General features: G+C 35.7%; 2 protein-coding genes across 2 annotated transcripts; one reads left to right on the forward strand and one right to left on the reverse strand.

Moving 5' to 3' along the window:
• Positions 1 to 419: 419 nt before the first annotated feature.
• On the reverse strand, positions 420 to 4,511 carry LOC106956291 (ADP-ribosylation factor 4-like). The gene is made up of 6 exons (XM_015047043.1): positions 4,327 to 4,511; positions 2,987 to 3,067; positions 2,786 to 2,895; positions 2,054 to 2,125; positions 727 to 852; positions 420 to 625 (listed from the first exon to the last, which is right to left on the reverse strand). Exons 1-6 carry the CDS (start codon positions 4,391 to 4,393, stop codon positions 539 to 541), a joined length of 543 nt encoding a protein of 180 aa, XP_014902529.1. The 5' UTR covers positions 4,394 to 4,511; the 3' UTR covers positions 420 to 538.
• Positions 4,512 to 4,665: 154 nt separating this feature from the next.
• On the forward strand, positions 4,666 to 10,279 carry LOC106956289 (transmembrane protein 116). The gene is made up of 12 exons (XM_015047039.1): positions 4,666 to 5,358; positions 5,448 to 5,491; positions 6,351 to 6,414; positions 6,909 to 7,037; positions 7,740 to 7,844; positions 7,946 to 7,995; positions 8,076 to 8,201; positions 8,303 to 8,348; positions 8,471 to 8,542; positions 8,676 to 8,829; positions 8,915 to 8,997; positions 9,685 to 10,279. The coding sequence occupies exons 1-12, from the start codon at positions 5,305 to 5,307 to the stop codon at positions 9,832 to 9,834; spliced, it is 1,077 nt and encodes a 358-aa protein (XP_014902525.1). The 5' UTR covers positions 4,666 to 5,304; the 3' UTR covers positions 9,835 to 10,279.
• The last annotated feature ends 1,290 nt before the right edge of the window (positions 10,280 to 11,569 follow it).

Raw genomic sequence — 11,569 nt, forward strand, 5'->3', positions numbered from 1 at the left:
AAAATAAAAAACGGGGGTTACCCCCCAGGGGGCCAGAAGGGAATTTTTTTTTTTTTTTTTTTTTTTTTTTTGTTGTTTTGGCACCAAACTACAAGCAAATTATTCATCAAGCTATAGAACTGCTGGCACAGAAGTAAAACAAAAGACCAAGCATCCAGAAATTAAATAACAGCAGGGGGGGGTATGGCAATTAACAGCTTGAGGGAGACCACCAGTCGACCTCTACCGTCAACCCTAAATTTATAAATGCATTTCTTTCTGTGAAATCTCTAAACATATAATTTGCTCACCATGAAACAGGAAGTGTACATGAATGAATGTGAAAAGGAAAGACCATGCACAAAGAAACTACTGAATATATTTAAAAACAGAGGTTATCATAACTGAGTTAACTGTCCAACAGGCTGGAGATTTTTCTCTTTTTTTCTTTTGTAAACATTGGTGCTAAAACAAACTGGCTCTGGATTGAACGTCTGAGTCTTTTCTCATGCCCCGTGTTGATCAGTCACACTCTGCTGTCCGTCCAGCCGATCCTTCATTAGTTCTTCGACAGCTCTTTGGACAGCCAGTCAAGTCCTTCATACAGCCCGGTGCCCTGGGTGGCGCAGGTGGATTCGATGTGCCACTGTGGAGAGGAAAGGGCATGTGGCTCTCAGAGGGGGGAGGGCGGGTTGACCATCACGACTCAATAAAGTCCACCGATTCAAAGCGAGAGGGATTACTCACTTTTCTGCTGCGAAGTGAATGTAAGCCGAGTCTCTCTGCCAGTTCGCTGACCGTTATGGCATTTGGAAGGTCCTGCTTATTGGCAAATACCAGCAAGACGGCATCTCTCAGCTCATCTTCCTGAAGCTGCAAGAATTACAGATTCCCTGTCAGATACAGCGGCACAGATTCATTTGGCCAAAAGTCAAAAATAGCAAACTATGACCCGGTCCACTCTTGATTTGTGATCACCAGGTGAAATACTGAAAAATATGTATATATATATTTTTTTCCTATTTATACATTCATCAAAACTAAGAATTACGACAAATTTCAGTCTAATGCATGACCTACCGCCATATCTTCTGGTGGAATTTGACTTTAGTGATTTGATGCACAAATAAGGATAAGTTTGTAAGTCAATAGTTTTCTGTAAAACTTAACAGACAGGCTTGTTTTCTCTGATGAAAGACAGATGAGTTCTTAAAAGTCATCAAGAAATCAAGAAATTAGTGATGGTTAAAAAAAAAAGAAAATCTGACCGACTATCCAATTTACAGAAAGAAAAGGGTCCATAAAGAACATTATGAAATTAGAAACACGACGAGCCGCACGACTGATTGATGACATTCAGTCTTTCCCCAGAAACACGTCTGAATCCTGTCTTAGGTTTTGCTCATTTCTCTCAATCAAAAAGGCCCAAATCCTTCAAAGGTTTTCTGAACAGAGTCCAGAATTCCTTTAAGTGCCCGACTACTTTGGAGGCCATGCAGCAAAAAAAAAAAAAAAAATGTCATTTACCCAAACAGTTTGACACAAATTACATTTACACTTTGATATTCTTTTTCCATCACTATAAGCTTTAAGGTAAAAAAAAATATATAAAGTGCCAAAAATAAATAAATAAATAACATATTGTGAAAAAAGTTTTCACTGGGAAGTAGATTCAAAGCAATGCTGCCACTCAGAACTGGGCCGTTTATGATTTGACCTTATATAATAAGATGTAAAAACCTCTTAAAGGCGACTTAGAGAAAGAAAGTGAAACCTTTGATCATCAGTGTTGCTCAAAGATGAGCCGAGTCAGAGCCATGAATACATAAATGCTGCTGGAACGAATGGAGAATTATTACTGTTGCTTTTAATGACCTCATCTCTTAGACATTTATCCTGCTGTGAACTCCCGCAGCTACAAAACCAGCTAAACCTCTTCTGGCAATGATAACATCGAACAAGCCTTTGTAGTAAACTCCAAGGAAATTTTGGACCCCCCCCCCAAATTAAAAAAAAAAAAAAAAAAAAAAAAAATCCAAACATCAGGTTTAATGTCACGTGTTTGATAACATACCATTTTGGAGAGCTCCTCCGCAGACTCAACAATTCGTTCTCTGTCATTACTGTCCACTACGAAGATAAGACCCTAAGAAATAAAAAAAGAAAAGAAAAAAAGAGAAGAATTACAATGGAATAGATGTTTAGTATTGTTTAGATCTAATACCAAACCAATATTAGCCTTATGTTCAGTTATTTTTCAGGAAAACTTTGTGGGGAAACATCAAGATTTTCCAGCTAAATTTGAAAATACCTCCTCATAACTAACATTTTATTCAGATCAAGCACAGAGAACAATCATCTTTAGTACTTTACTGCAACTTTTTTTTGTGACTTCACCACGTTAAACCGCGATTGTTTATCACATTGCAACTTTTTCATGCAGCAGAAAGAAAAGATTTGCCTTGGAATCACTCGTTATTGAGTGATAAAGCAATTTCGCCTTATTTGACCTGTCCAAGAACTAGAAAGTTCTGCTTTTTGCGTACCTTATTTTAATCTAATATCTACGTTTTGCTTTCTGCTACAAACAAAAACTACGGACTGAACATTCTCCAAGTCAACAACAGGAAAGGAAACAAGGAAGCAAAATAACAGAGAAAGAAAGGAGGAAAGAATAAAACATCTCGGGAGTTTAACAGCTGAATCACTGCACTGTGATAAATCCCCTCCTGAAAAAGTTTCACATCACGTTGTAGCTGCACAACGGGGTTTTCTCTGTAACTTCAAACCAAAGTTGGTCTCGTACCTGTGTGTTCTGGAAGTAATGCCTCCAGAGAGGTCTGATCTTGTCCTGGCCACCCACATCCCAAACGGTGAAGCTGATATTTTTATATTCTACCGTCTCCACATTGAAACCTTTCACAGAAAAGGGACAGACCAAAAACATAATCATGAAAAACAGAGAAATACTTCAAAAAAAAAAAAAATAAATAAATAAAATCCATACCAATGGTTGGGATAGTGGTCACAATTTCACCAAGCTTCAGTTTGTACAGGATTGTTGTTTTTCCAGCAGCGTCTAGTCCAACTGAGGAAAGTAGAAAGAATATGACAAATTATTAAAGAACTCTTCACCTAATCATCACAGGAAAACAAAAGCAGTATTTAACTGTACTTCTGAAGTTAAAGTAATACCGTTTGTGCTAGAGTCATGTTTCTACACATATCTCAAGATTTTATTTTTGGTGAATACAAACCTCTAAAGTTTTTAGTTTTTTTTTTTTTAATAACACTTATAATACATATACATATAATAAAATCCAGTTGTTGGAATTTATTATATAAAATTTTATTATATAAAAATATAAAATAAAATCCAGTTGTTTGATTTTATTATATGTAGATTCCACAAACCATGAATCAATGCTGTTCTGACAGCAAAATTAAGAGGCACTTTCCTGCTTCTTTGGTATCTTAGATTGTCTCTATTTTTTTTTTAAAAAAAAAAAAAGCTACTACATTTTCATCCCCACTAACAAAAACAAAATTTTTTTTGTCAAAACTATTTCCTGATCATAAACAACCATAGGTAGTCAACGCGAGGGAACTATAAGAGTTCCTACAAATTACAGGGATAATTGTCACTTTAGGTTGTACTATAAACATCTCCTTCCAGCCCATTTCAAGTTTTTTTTTAAACACCAATTTCAAATTATGACTCAAATATGTTTTTCACTCTCCCACCTTTGTTTCCTGTGTAAAGAATTATTGTAGACTTTGTAAATCAGCGTCCAATTCAAATTTAATGATGGTTTGATATTTTACAAATGCCCATGTCATCATCTGGAAGTCATCTGGACTTCCATTTAATTAAAAAACGTTTAATCCACAAATAAAACCCTTTATAGAAGCATCTCAACCTTCAAGAACAGGGAAGATTTATTTTTAGTCGTTTGCTGCGATCAGTGTATTCTTATTTTATAGTTTCCCATCTCTATGGGATCAAACCGTGGATTGCTTTGAACATTATTGCTTGCGTAATAATTTGGAGGATTTTGGAAACCGTGACTTTTTTAAAAGTTCGGTGCATAACTTTTTTATTTACAAATTGCTAGCATTCCATAAAGGAGGCCACATTGAAAGCCTGTTGCGCCAAACATCTGAACGAAAACCGTTTATTTTTTTTCGGAGCAGGACATTAGATTTATTTCCGGAAACAATGCGCACCCCGTTTTGTATCCAGCTCATCACTCTTACCCTTGAGTAGCAGTTTTAAACTTACTTCATCTCAATTTTCTGTAGTAAGCGATGCTAACTGCCGTTAGCCAAACAAAACTTTTTACTCACCCATCAGAATCCTCATCTGTTTCTTCCCGAACAGCCGACCGAAGATCGACGAGATGGTGAGCCCCATGGCTGCCCGAAGATGTTTGACTATTTAAAACTAGAACTGATATTTAACCACGACAACAGCAACGCGAAATGTATTTAAAACGGGTCCGGCCACGGTTGCGGGAGGGAAGTTACTGTGATTTCACGCCAGACTGCCACGTCCGGTGTAAACGTGGAAGGCACAGCGTCATCAGTCTGAACCAGCTTTATTTGTCCACAGAGCCATCCCGAAAGATTTTACATATTTCTTTAAAGTGGTTTTTAGACAAACCTAGTGTTTTATATCAATTTAATTGGTTGAAGGCGGAAAATACATTTCAATCCAGAAGAAAACGTAAAATAACGTGTACTGTTACGTTTCACCCCCAAACTTTAATTCACTTACAAGACTTGTCACCTCCGTAGACATACCACTAGATGTCACTGTTTCACAGGATTTACAGCTTCTATTCAGCACAAACCAAGCTATATTTGTTTCATTGAAATCTAAGCATAAAGTTATAGATTTCTACATATATCAACGACCTACTGAGACATTTATATCTGTTAAAATATACCGTTATGTAATATGTGCAACTGCATAATATAGCAGCAGAAAAACAAGCAGAGGCAAACATAATTTTTACTATTTATCTACTATTTTACTCAATTAAATACAATTGCTAAAGCAATTTAAAATAAATATTCCAGTGGACATTATTTATTATCCTTATTGGAAGTGAGGCTGCTCATGTGGGGATTCCCATCTTAAAGAATGCCGTGATGCCAACAGCTCTTACCTAAACAAACCTCCGAGCAGGTGGAGTCAAAGCAGCAGCATGTGATAAGACGGAGAAGTTTATAAAGAATGTGCCCTGTGACAGGTTAAAACAGTTTCACAGAGGACTGTAACGAAACACATTTCATAGCAGCAGATATACTGAATGTGACGATATGAATATGCCAAATTCTACTCAGGATTTCAGTGGATTGCTGGGCAGTAAACAGGTAATTAAGAAAGTATTTTTTGGCATTTGCAATGTTTCTGAAGGGCACTCTGCTTATGATTTAAAGCTTTTTTTCATTTTGTTTTTCAGATTGATGCTCTCTCTATATTGTACGTAGTGGTGCTCTCTCTCAGGTATTGTGATTATTTGTTATATTTCCTGGAATATTTCAAAATAAAACTGATGTAGGCATGGTTTTGTGTCTGCAGCTCAGTAATGGCAAACTATTACGTCTCCAACACATATTTTCCAAACCTGCATAGCAGCATGCTCAGTGAAGGCAAATGCTATTTCTGTTTTTGGATTTTTGAAGTGCGCTTACATAATGTGGCCGTGTGACTTTCATAACTTGGAATTGTACGTCTCTCATTCCCAGTAGAGTCTGTCAAATTCAATGTTTCGTCTTCTAAGATTACTGTGTTTTACTGAACCAGGGGTTATGCTTTTACATATTAAACAGGTGTGTTAATGTTGTTCATGATTCAGTACAGATCAGGTGACAGAGTCATTAGTTTAGTGTTTTTTGCTTTTATAGTAACACATTTTTGGCTTCATTGGAATTTAGTTTCACATATGTAAAAGATAATTTGCCTTTGTGTGGTTCTATCTTAGCAGTGTTAACTTATAGCTTCTAATTAAATATGGAATTAATCAAGTGTGGTTGTTTTTTTTTTTTTTTTTTTTTTTTAAATTTATATAGAATTTTTTTAAAATCCATGATTTAAAAAATGTTTACCGTACAAATGAGTTTTAGCAGTCATGTTCACACAAATCCAAAAGTATAATATTTTAATTATCATGTTGGCAAATTTTATGAAAGTCATTTGAAAATATGTGTTTCCATTTCAAGTGATGTAATCTTAGTTTTTTTTTTATTTAACTTAAAGATTTAAGGGTCTTTTTCCCTTTATGTTTCTTTTTGGAAGCTTAGGGTTTGTTTAAAATTAAAATAAAAGATTTCCTCTAATCTCACTGTTCCTTCAATATTCGCAGTATAACTGGGAGTTTTTCAGTCTTGCTGGTTTCAACAATAAAATGGAGACACCTAAGAGGACAGGTGAGTTCAGGTTCTTATATTTTTAATTTTTGAGATGTTATGTTGTTGCATTTTTTTATTATTTTTTTATATAGCTGTGAAATGACTTAAAAGGGCATTAATACAACTTGTACCTTTTAACATTTTGTCATCAGACAATCACAAATTTTAAGATACTGTATTTAGTGGAGTTTTGTGATAAACCATGAAAGGAATGGAGTAACAAAGCAATTTACAAGAAGAGTGCTTCTAGCCCTTTTAAATATAAGCTAAAAAATAAAAGAATCATTATCATTTCACTTCAAAGGTATAGACTAATTTATGTTGGTCTATCACAAAAACCTCAATAAAATATCTTGACGTTTGTGGATGAACATGACAAAACTTGTAAAAAAAATTCCACGGGATATGAAGGCTTAGGTGGAGAATGACTCAACAACGTGATGCTGTTGGGGTTTTTCTGACCAGGACAGTTTTACAGCAAGTCCACATGTTTCAAGAGTATTTCTTTACAGGTTCACCTCTTGGTGCAGCTCTCTCTGGCCGACCTGCTGGCTGCTATCGTCCTGATGTGTACCAGTGTCATAAACAAAGTTCACCCGTTCAGTGCTGTCGTCTGCCCATACCTCCTCCCACTGTCACTGGTGAGAAACCGCATTTTCAGCAACGCCAATCATTTACAGGGCTGGTTCGTGCCTGGGCAGATGTTTTTTTTTTTTTTTTTTTTCAAAAGGAAATCTTAAACTCCTAGGTTAAAAGACAAGAAGAGATACAGTAAAATGGATTAAAGTAACCATTTTAGATTCCAAAAAAATTCTAGTAAAAATGGTATAGCTTTATAATGACTAACGATGTATTTATAATTTCAAAATAGCATGATTTAAAAATATTATTTGTTTACAACATACTAATAAATATGTTATAAGATATATCTTGCTCTCTGACAAACAAAAGTGCTTATAACTGTAGTTTGCTTCACTTCACACTGAGCGTTTGTGGCTTTTGTCATTTATTGCTGAACTTCTAGCTTATCCGGTCTTAACTCAAAGTTTTAAAACAAATGAATGAAGACTCAGCATCTCTTATGCATTTAGTCTACAGACATGGTTTACGTTCGGGTAAAGCTTCACGCAAAGTTACAGTTGTAGAAAGATCGTAGAAAGAGTAAAAATGTCCTGCAAGAACGTAATAAACACAATCCTCATGACAATGTCTGAAACTCCTCTGATCTCCCAGCTGACTTGAAGCGTTAAATACTTGTGTGCGTTACTGTACTTTAGATTATTCCTTTTAATAACTTAAATGAGCACATTGCGAATGATTTCTTGTGTGACTGTGTCTTCCAGACATTTTATTTCATTTCATTCTTGCTGGCCATCGTTTATGCCTTGAAGTCGAGGAATGCCATGCAGGGCTGGAGGGACAGAGCAGCAGATGAAGAAGATGAACATGTGAGGCAAAATAAGACCTTTATTTTGATTTACATGATTTTACATAATGTTGAAAGATTTAGTCATTTTATGCCTCTTTCTATGTCTGTCTTGGCTTGTAGAGTCAGTGTAGGAGAAAAATCAAAGCGATTCCTTTGTATGTCTTAGTGTGGTGAGTCTTTCAACTTTCCATTGTCATGCCAAAGCTTTCATAAGCAAACAGAGGCTGACTTCACCTCTCCTGTGTCACAGGTTGATGCCACTTGCCATTTACTTTGTTTATGTGTGCACTCTGTTGATAAAACCTGCCACGTTAATTCCTGCAAGTTCCAGATCGCAGGACGGGCTCAGCGATAACAGTAGCTCGTACTGTAGCAGGTGAGCATGCAGGTGGTCCATAATTTAAACTCACGCTAATTTATTGGAACTTGTTTTGTATAATTTTGATATCTTATTTTTATGTATATATTTTTTTCCAGCTGTATTTTGTTCTTGCATGTCTGGAAGGACCCTTGTGTTGGAGTGGTGAGTGTCCTGAACATGCTGTTACAAACTTTGTCCCCTGCCATTTCTGCATTGTGTTCATAGGTCATGTACAATTTTTTTTGCCAACAATGTCCTTAACTTTTTAAAAATATTTTTTTTAGGATAAGATACACGATACTTTCATCAGAGTCTTCCTTGCCATTGTAGTGATAACAGCAATGTTGTCTTGCTCTGTGAGTAATCAGCACTCAGATTATGTCAACATCATCATTAAAAACTATTTCAAATAGAAATAGTTCCAATAAATATAATGGTGGTTTGACAACACCAGCTAAAGACACAGATGTTATTTCCTGTCTTCTTCAGGTTATTTATTGGAAAATCGGGAAGTGGCATGAACAGTACATGCAAGTTGGACTCTTCCCTGTGGAGGGAGATGGGCATTTAAGAAGGCAACTCAAAAGAGTGTTTTCTACAGCACGAAATATCGTTATGGTCATATTATTCTGTTGGGCACCAGGTACTTTGACACACGTGCAATTAAAATTAACAATCATCTGTATTTTAGCTTGAAAACTAATATTTCACACTTGATTCTTCTGCAGCACTCCTCCTCCTTCTGATTGCTCCCTTGATGATCTATATGAATGTTAAACAAGACAGTTTATATGGACTGTATTTGATACAGGTTTGTATCGCTCGAGCTTCTGATATAAAATGCCATATGCCATAATTGTTTACAGCTTTTTCAGCTACGTTCAGAGTTGTCGCTTGTATGAGAGTTAGCAGAGTTAGAGTTGAAGTTGCTTTTGTAATGACAAACTTATTCAAAAATACAACCCCGATAGAAGCTCTAATTTTGTTTCATAAAGTGAACAGTTATATAGTGATTTATTCAGTGAGGAGGAGAAAGTTGAGAGAAATTGTGTCTTAGAGCGGATACCTTGGAGATTTAACAAACCGGCAACCTACAGAGATATTTAATTGCACTTCCTGTCCATGTTGTGAGTCAGTTCCTGTTGTATACTCAGAGTTGTGGCAGATTGTGACTTTTGTACTCAAAGTTTTCACTCAATTCTTTTTTTTCTTTTTGCCAGTCACTGGCTACATATCCATTTGAGACATTCCCATTTAAAATGCTAAATGTACAATGGTCTGTTAAACAATGTAGATATAGATTGTGCATTCTCATCCATTAATGTTTCTCAGTTCCCATTTTCGAGTGATAAGCAGCTTAAAAAGCATATTTTTTGCTGTCACAGACCTTTCAGAAATTACTACCTATTTGAAAAATGGGTAGCATTTGTCAAATAGGTCTTAGAATTTTAACTGAGTTTGTTTTTATAACATTGTATATTTTAATTATTATTTTTAGGCTGCCACCGTGTCTCTCCAAGGATTCCTGAACAGCATGGTCTATGCCTGGAGACGACCAAACTTCACAGAAGCTGTTCTTGGGGAAATCACACCTCTGCTGAGATATAAACAGAAGACTCCCTACTTTGAGGAATCTTTTCATTGCTGACAAAAAAAAAAAAAAAAAGAAGAAGCACTTAGTGATGTTGTTATGCTCCAACATGGAGCACCGATCTGAGAAAATCAAACTGGACACTTTATGACAACTTGGCTATGAAGCCTGAAACACAAACTCAATTTGTGAACTGAAAATGTAAAAAAAAAAAAACAAGAAAGATTGTATTTTTAATGAAGGAAAAGCTTATGCATATGTTAATGAAACCACTGTGTGAATTTTGTCATCCTTTGATTGAAGTCATATTTATATCATTATAATTTAGGCTTAAATGTGTTGAGGATATATGATATTCTCTTTATCAGTATATACATATGTATAGATGTTTGAAGTTAAAAAAAAACTAATTGTCTGTTATTGTCTTTAAAGTGTTTTGTAACTGGCATGTCTGTCATTTTGTATTTATTCATTTTGGTCATTAAAAGGTTTCTATGACCAATCATTCGGTGACTTGTGAGTTTTCAGTCTTCTTGTTAAAAGAGAATCCACGTGAATCCTATGATGTGTGTGTTCTTTGTAAGCCAAAATCATTTCATTTCACAAACACGTGCTACGGCAGTAAGTTCAATGTTTGGATTCTTTAAGTGCTGGAGTACTCAGGAATGCTGAGTTGTGACAGAATTGAAGGAGAACACTGTATCTGCACTGTCACAATCGTGTGTAACCACAGCTGTTAACGTATCTCATAAAAGGAGCTGTGCATGTTTAAGCAGCTAGGGTCACACATGGGACATACAAACACACACACACACGCACACATGTTGGGTGTACTGTACACTCACTGACCATGTTTGCATGTTTTTAAGGTGATGGTGTTCCTTTGACAGTATTTTTTTAAAGGAATTGCTCATGCTCAATTCCAGCGTTTTCCAAACCTTTTTCTTTTTTTTTTCTTTTTGTGCCATAGTGTGTCCATCTTCTGATGGCTACCTCAGTCACATTACTCCAATGACCTCCACACTCACCAGATATCAATCTAGAAGGGAGAAACAGGAGATTTGCATCATGGACATACAGCTGACAAAACTACAACTGCTTGATGCTCTCATGTCAACATGGATCAACATCTTTAAAGAATGATTTTTGGCATCTTGTTGAACGTGTTGCAATGAATTAAGAAACTCTAGAGCAAAATGAACTCCACCCTAGAACTGGCAAAGTACGGTAGCTGCTAAAAAATATAGACACAGTCAAATATTAGAAATAGATATATGGGTGAAACATGACTGTTAGGTCAATTGCTCATTAGTATTGACCATGACAAACATACCTTTACCAATGATTCTCTTTTTGCCACTATCAAAGTTAATAAGAGGTAAACTTTCCTGACTTGTAGCTGATGGGTGTGTTCACCTGCTGAGGTAAATGCAGGTTTTATGGCCATCAATCATTTACAGAATTGTTCACCAGCTACACTGAAATTAAACCATGTTTTAAGCCGGTGATCACAAAAGGTTGTGGCTTTACTGCTCTCCTCTACATTGTAAACGCTCTTTGTGAGCATTTTTTGCCTAAAATAACACAACTTAGTATTTTGAATAGATCTGATATAAAGATTTATGAAGATTAAAACTTGTATTAGTGTCAGCCAAACTCACATTTAAATTTAAGACTGGCTTCTTATTTATGTCAAAGACATTGTTTGCTTGGAGTCAAAAGAGTAACAAAATCTTCTTTACGTAATCAGCTGAAACTCCTGAAAAATACTTCAACTAGTGTATGTTTACTG

The sequence above is a fragment of the Poecilia latipinna genome, unplaced genomic scaffold, assembly GCF_001443285.1.
Source record: "Poecilia latipinna isolate Pla-1442-1.1 unplaced genomic scaffold, P_latipinna-1.0 Scaffold805, whole genome shotgun sequence".
NCBI lineage: Eukaryota > Metazoa > Chordata > Actinopteri > Cyprinodontiformes > Poeciliidae > Poecilia > Poecilia latipinna.

Coding starts and splice junctions, on each gene's coding strand:
- LOC106956291 (XM_015047043.1), bottom strand. CDS start 4,393: ATGGGGCTCACCATCTCGTCGATCTTCGGTCGGCTGTTCGGGAAGAAA. Junction 3,068..4,326: donor ACAGATGAGGATTCTGATGG/GTGAGTAAAAAG, acceptor TACTTTCCTCAG/TTGGACTAGACGCTGCTGGA. Junction 853..2,053: donor CGGAGGAGCTCTCCAAAATG/GTATGTTATCAA, acceptor TAATTCTTGCAG/CTTCAGGAAGATGAGCTGAG.
- LOC106956289 (XM_015047039.1), top strand. CDS start 5,305: ATGAATATGCCAAATTCTACTCAGGATTTCAGTGGATTGCTGGGCAGT. Junction 8,830..8,914: donor ATTATTCTGTTGGGCACCAG/GTACTTTGACAC, acceptor ATTCTTCTGCAG/CACTCCTCCTCCTTCTGATT. Junction 8,998..9,684: donor ATGGACTGTATTTGATACAG/GTTTGTATCGCT, acceptor TATTATTTTTAG/GCTGCCACCGTGTCTCTCCA.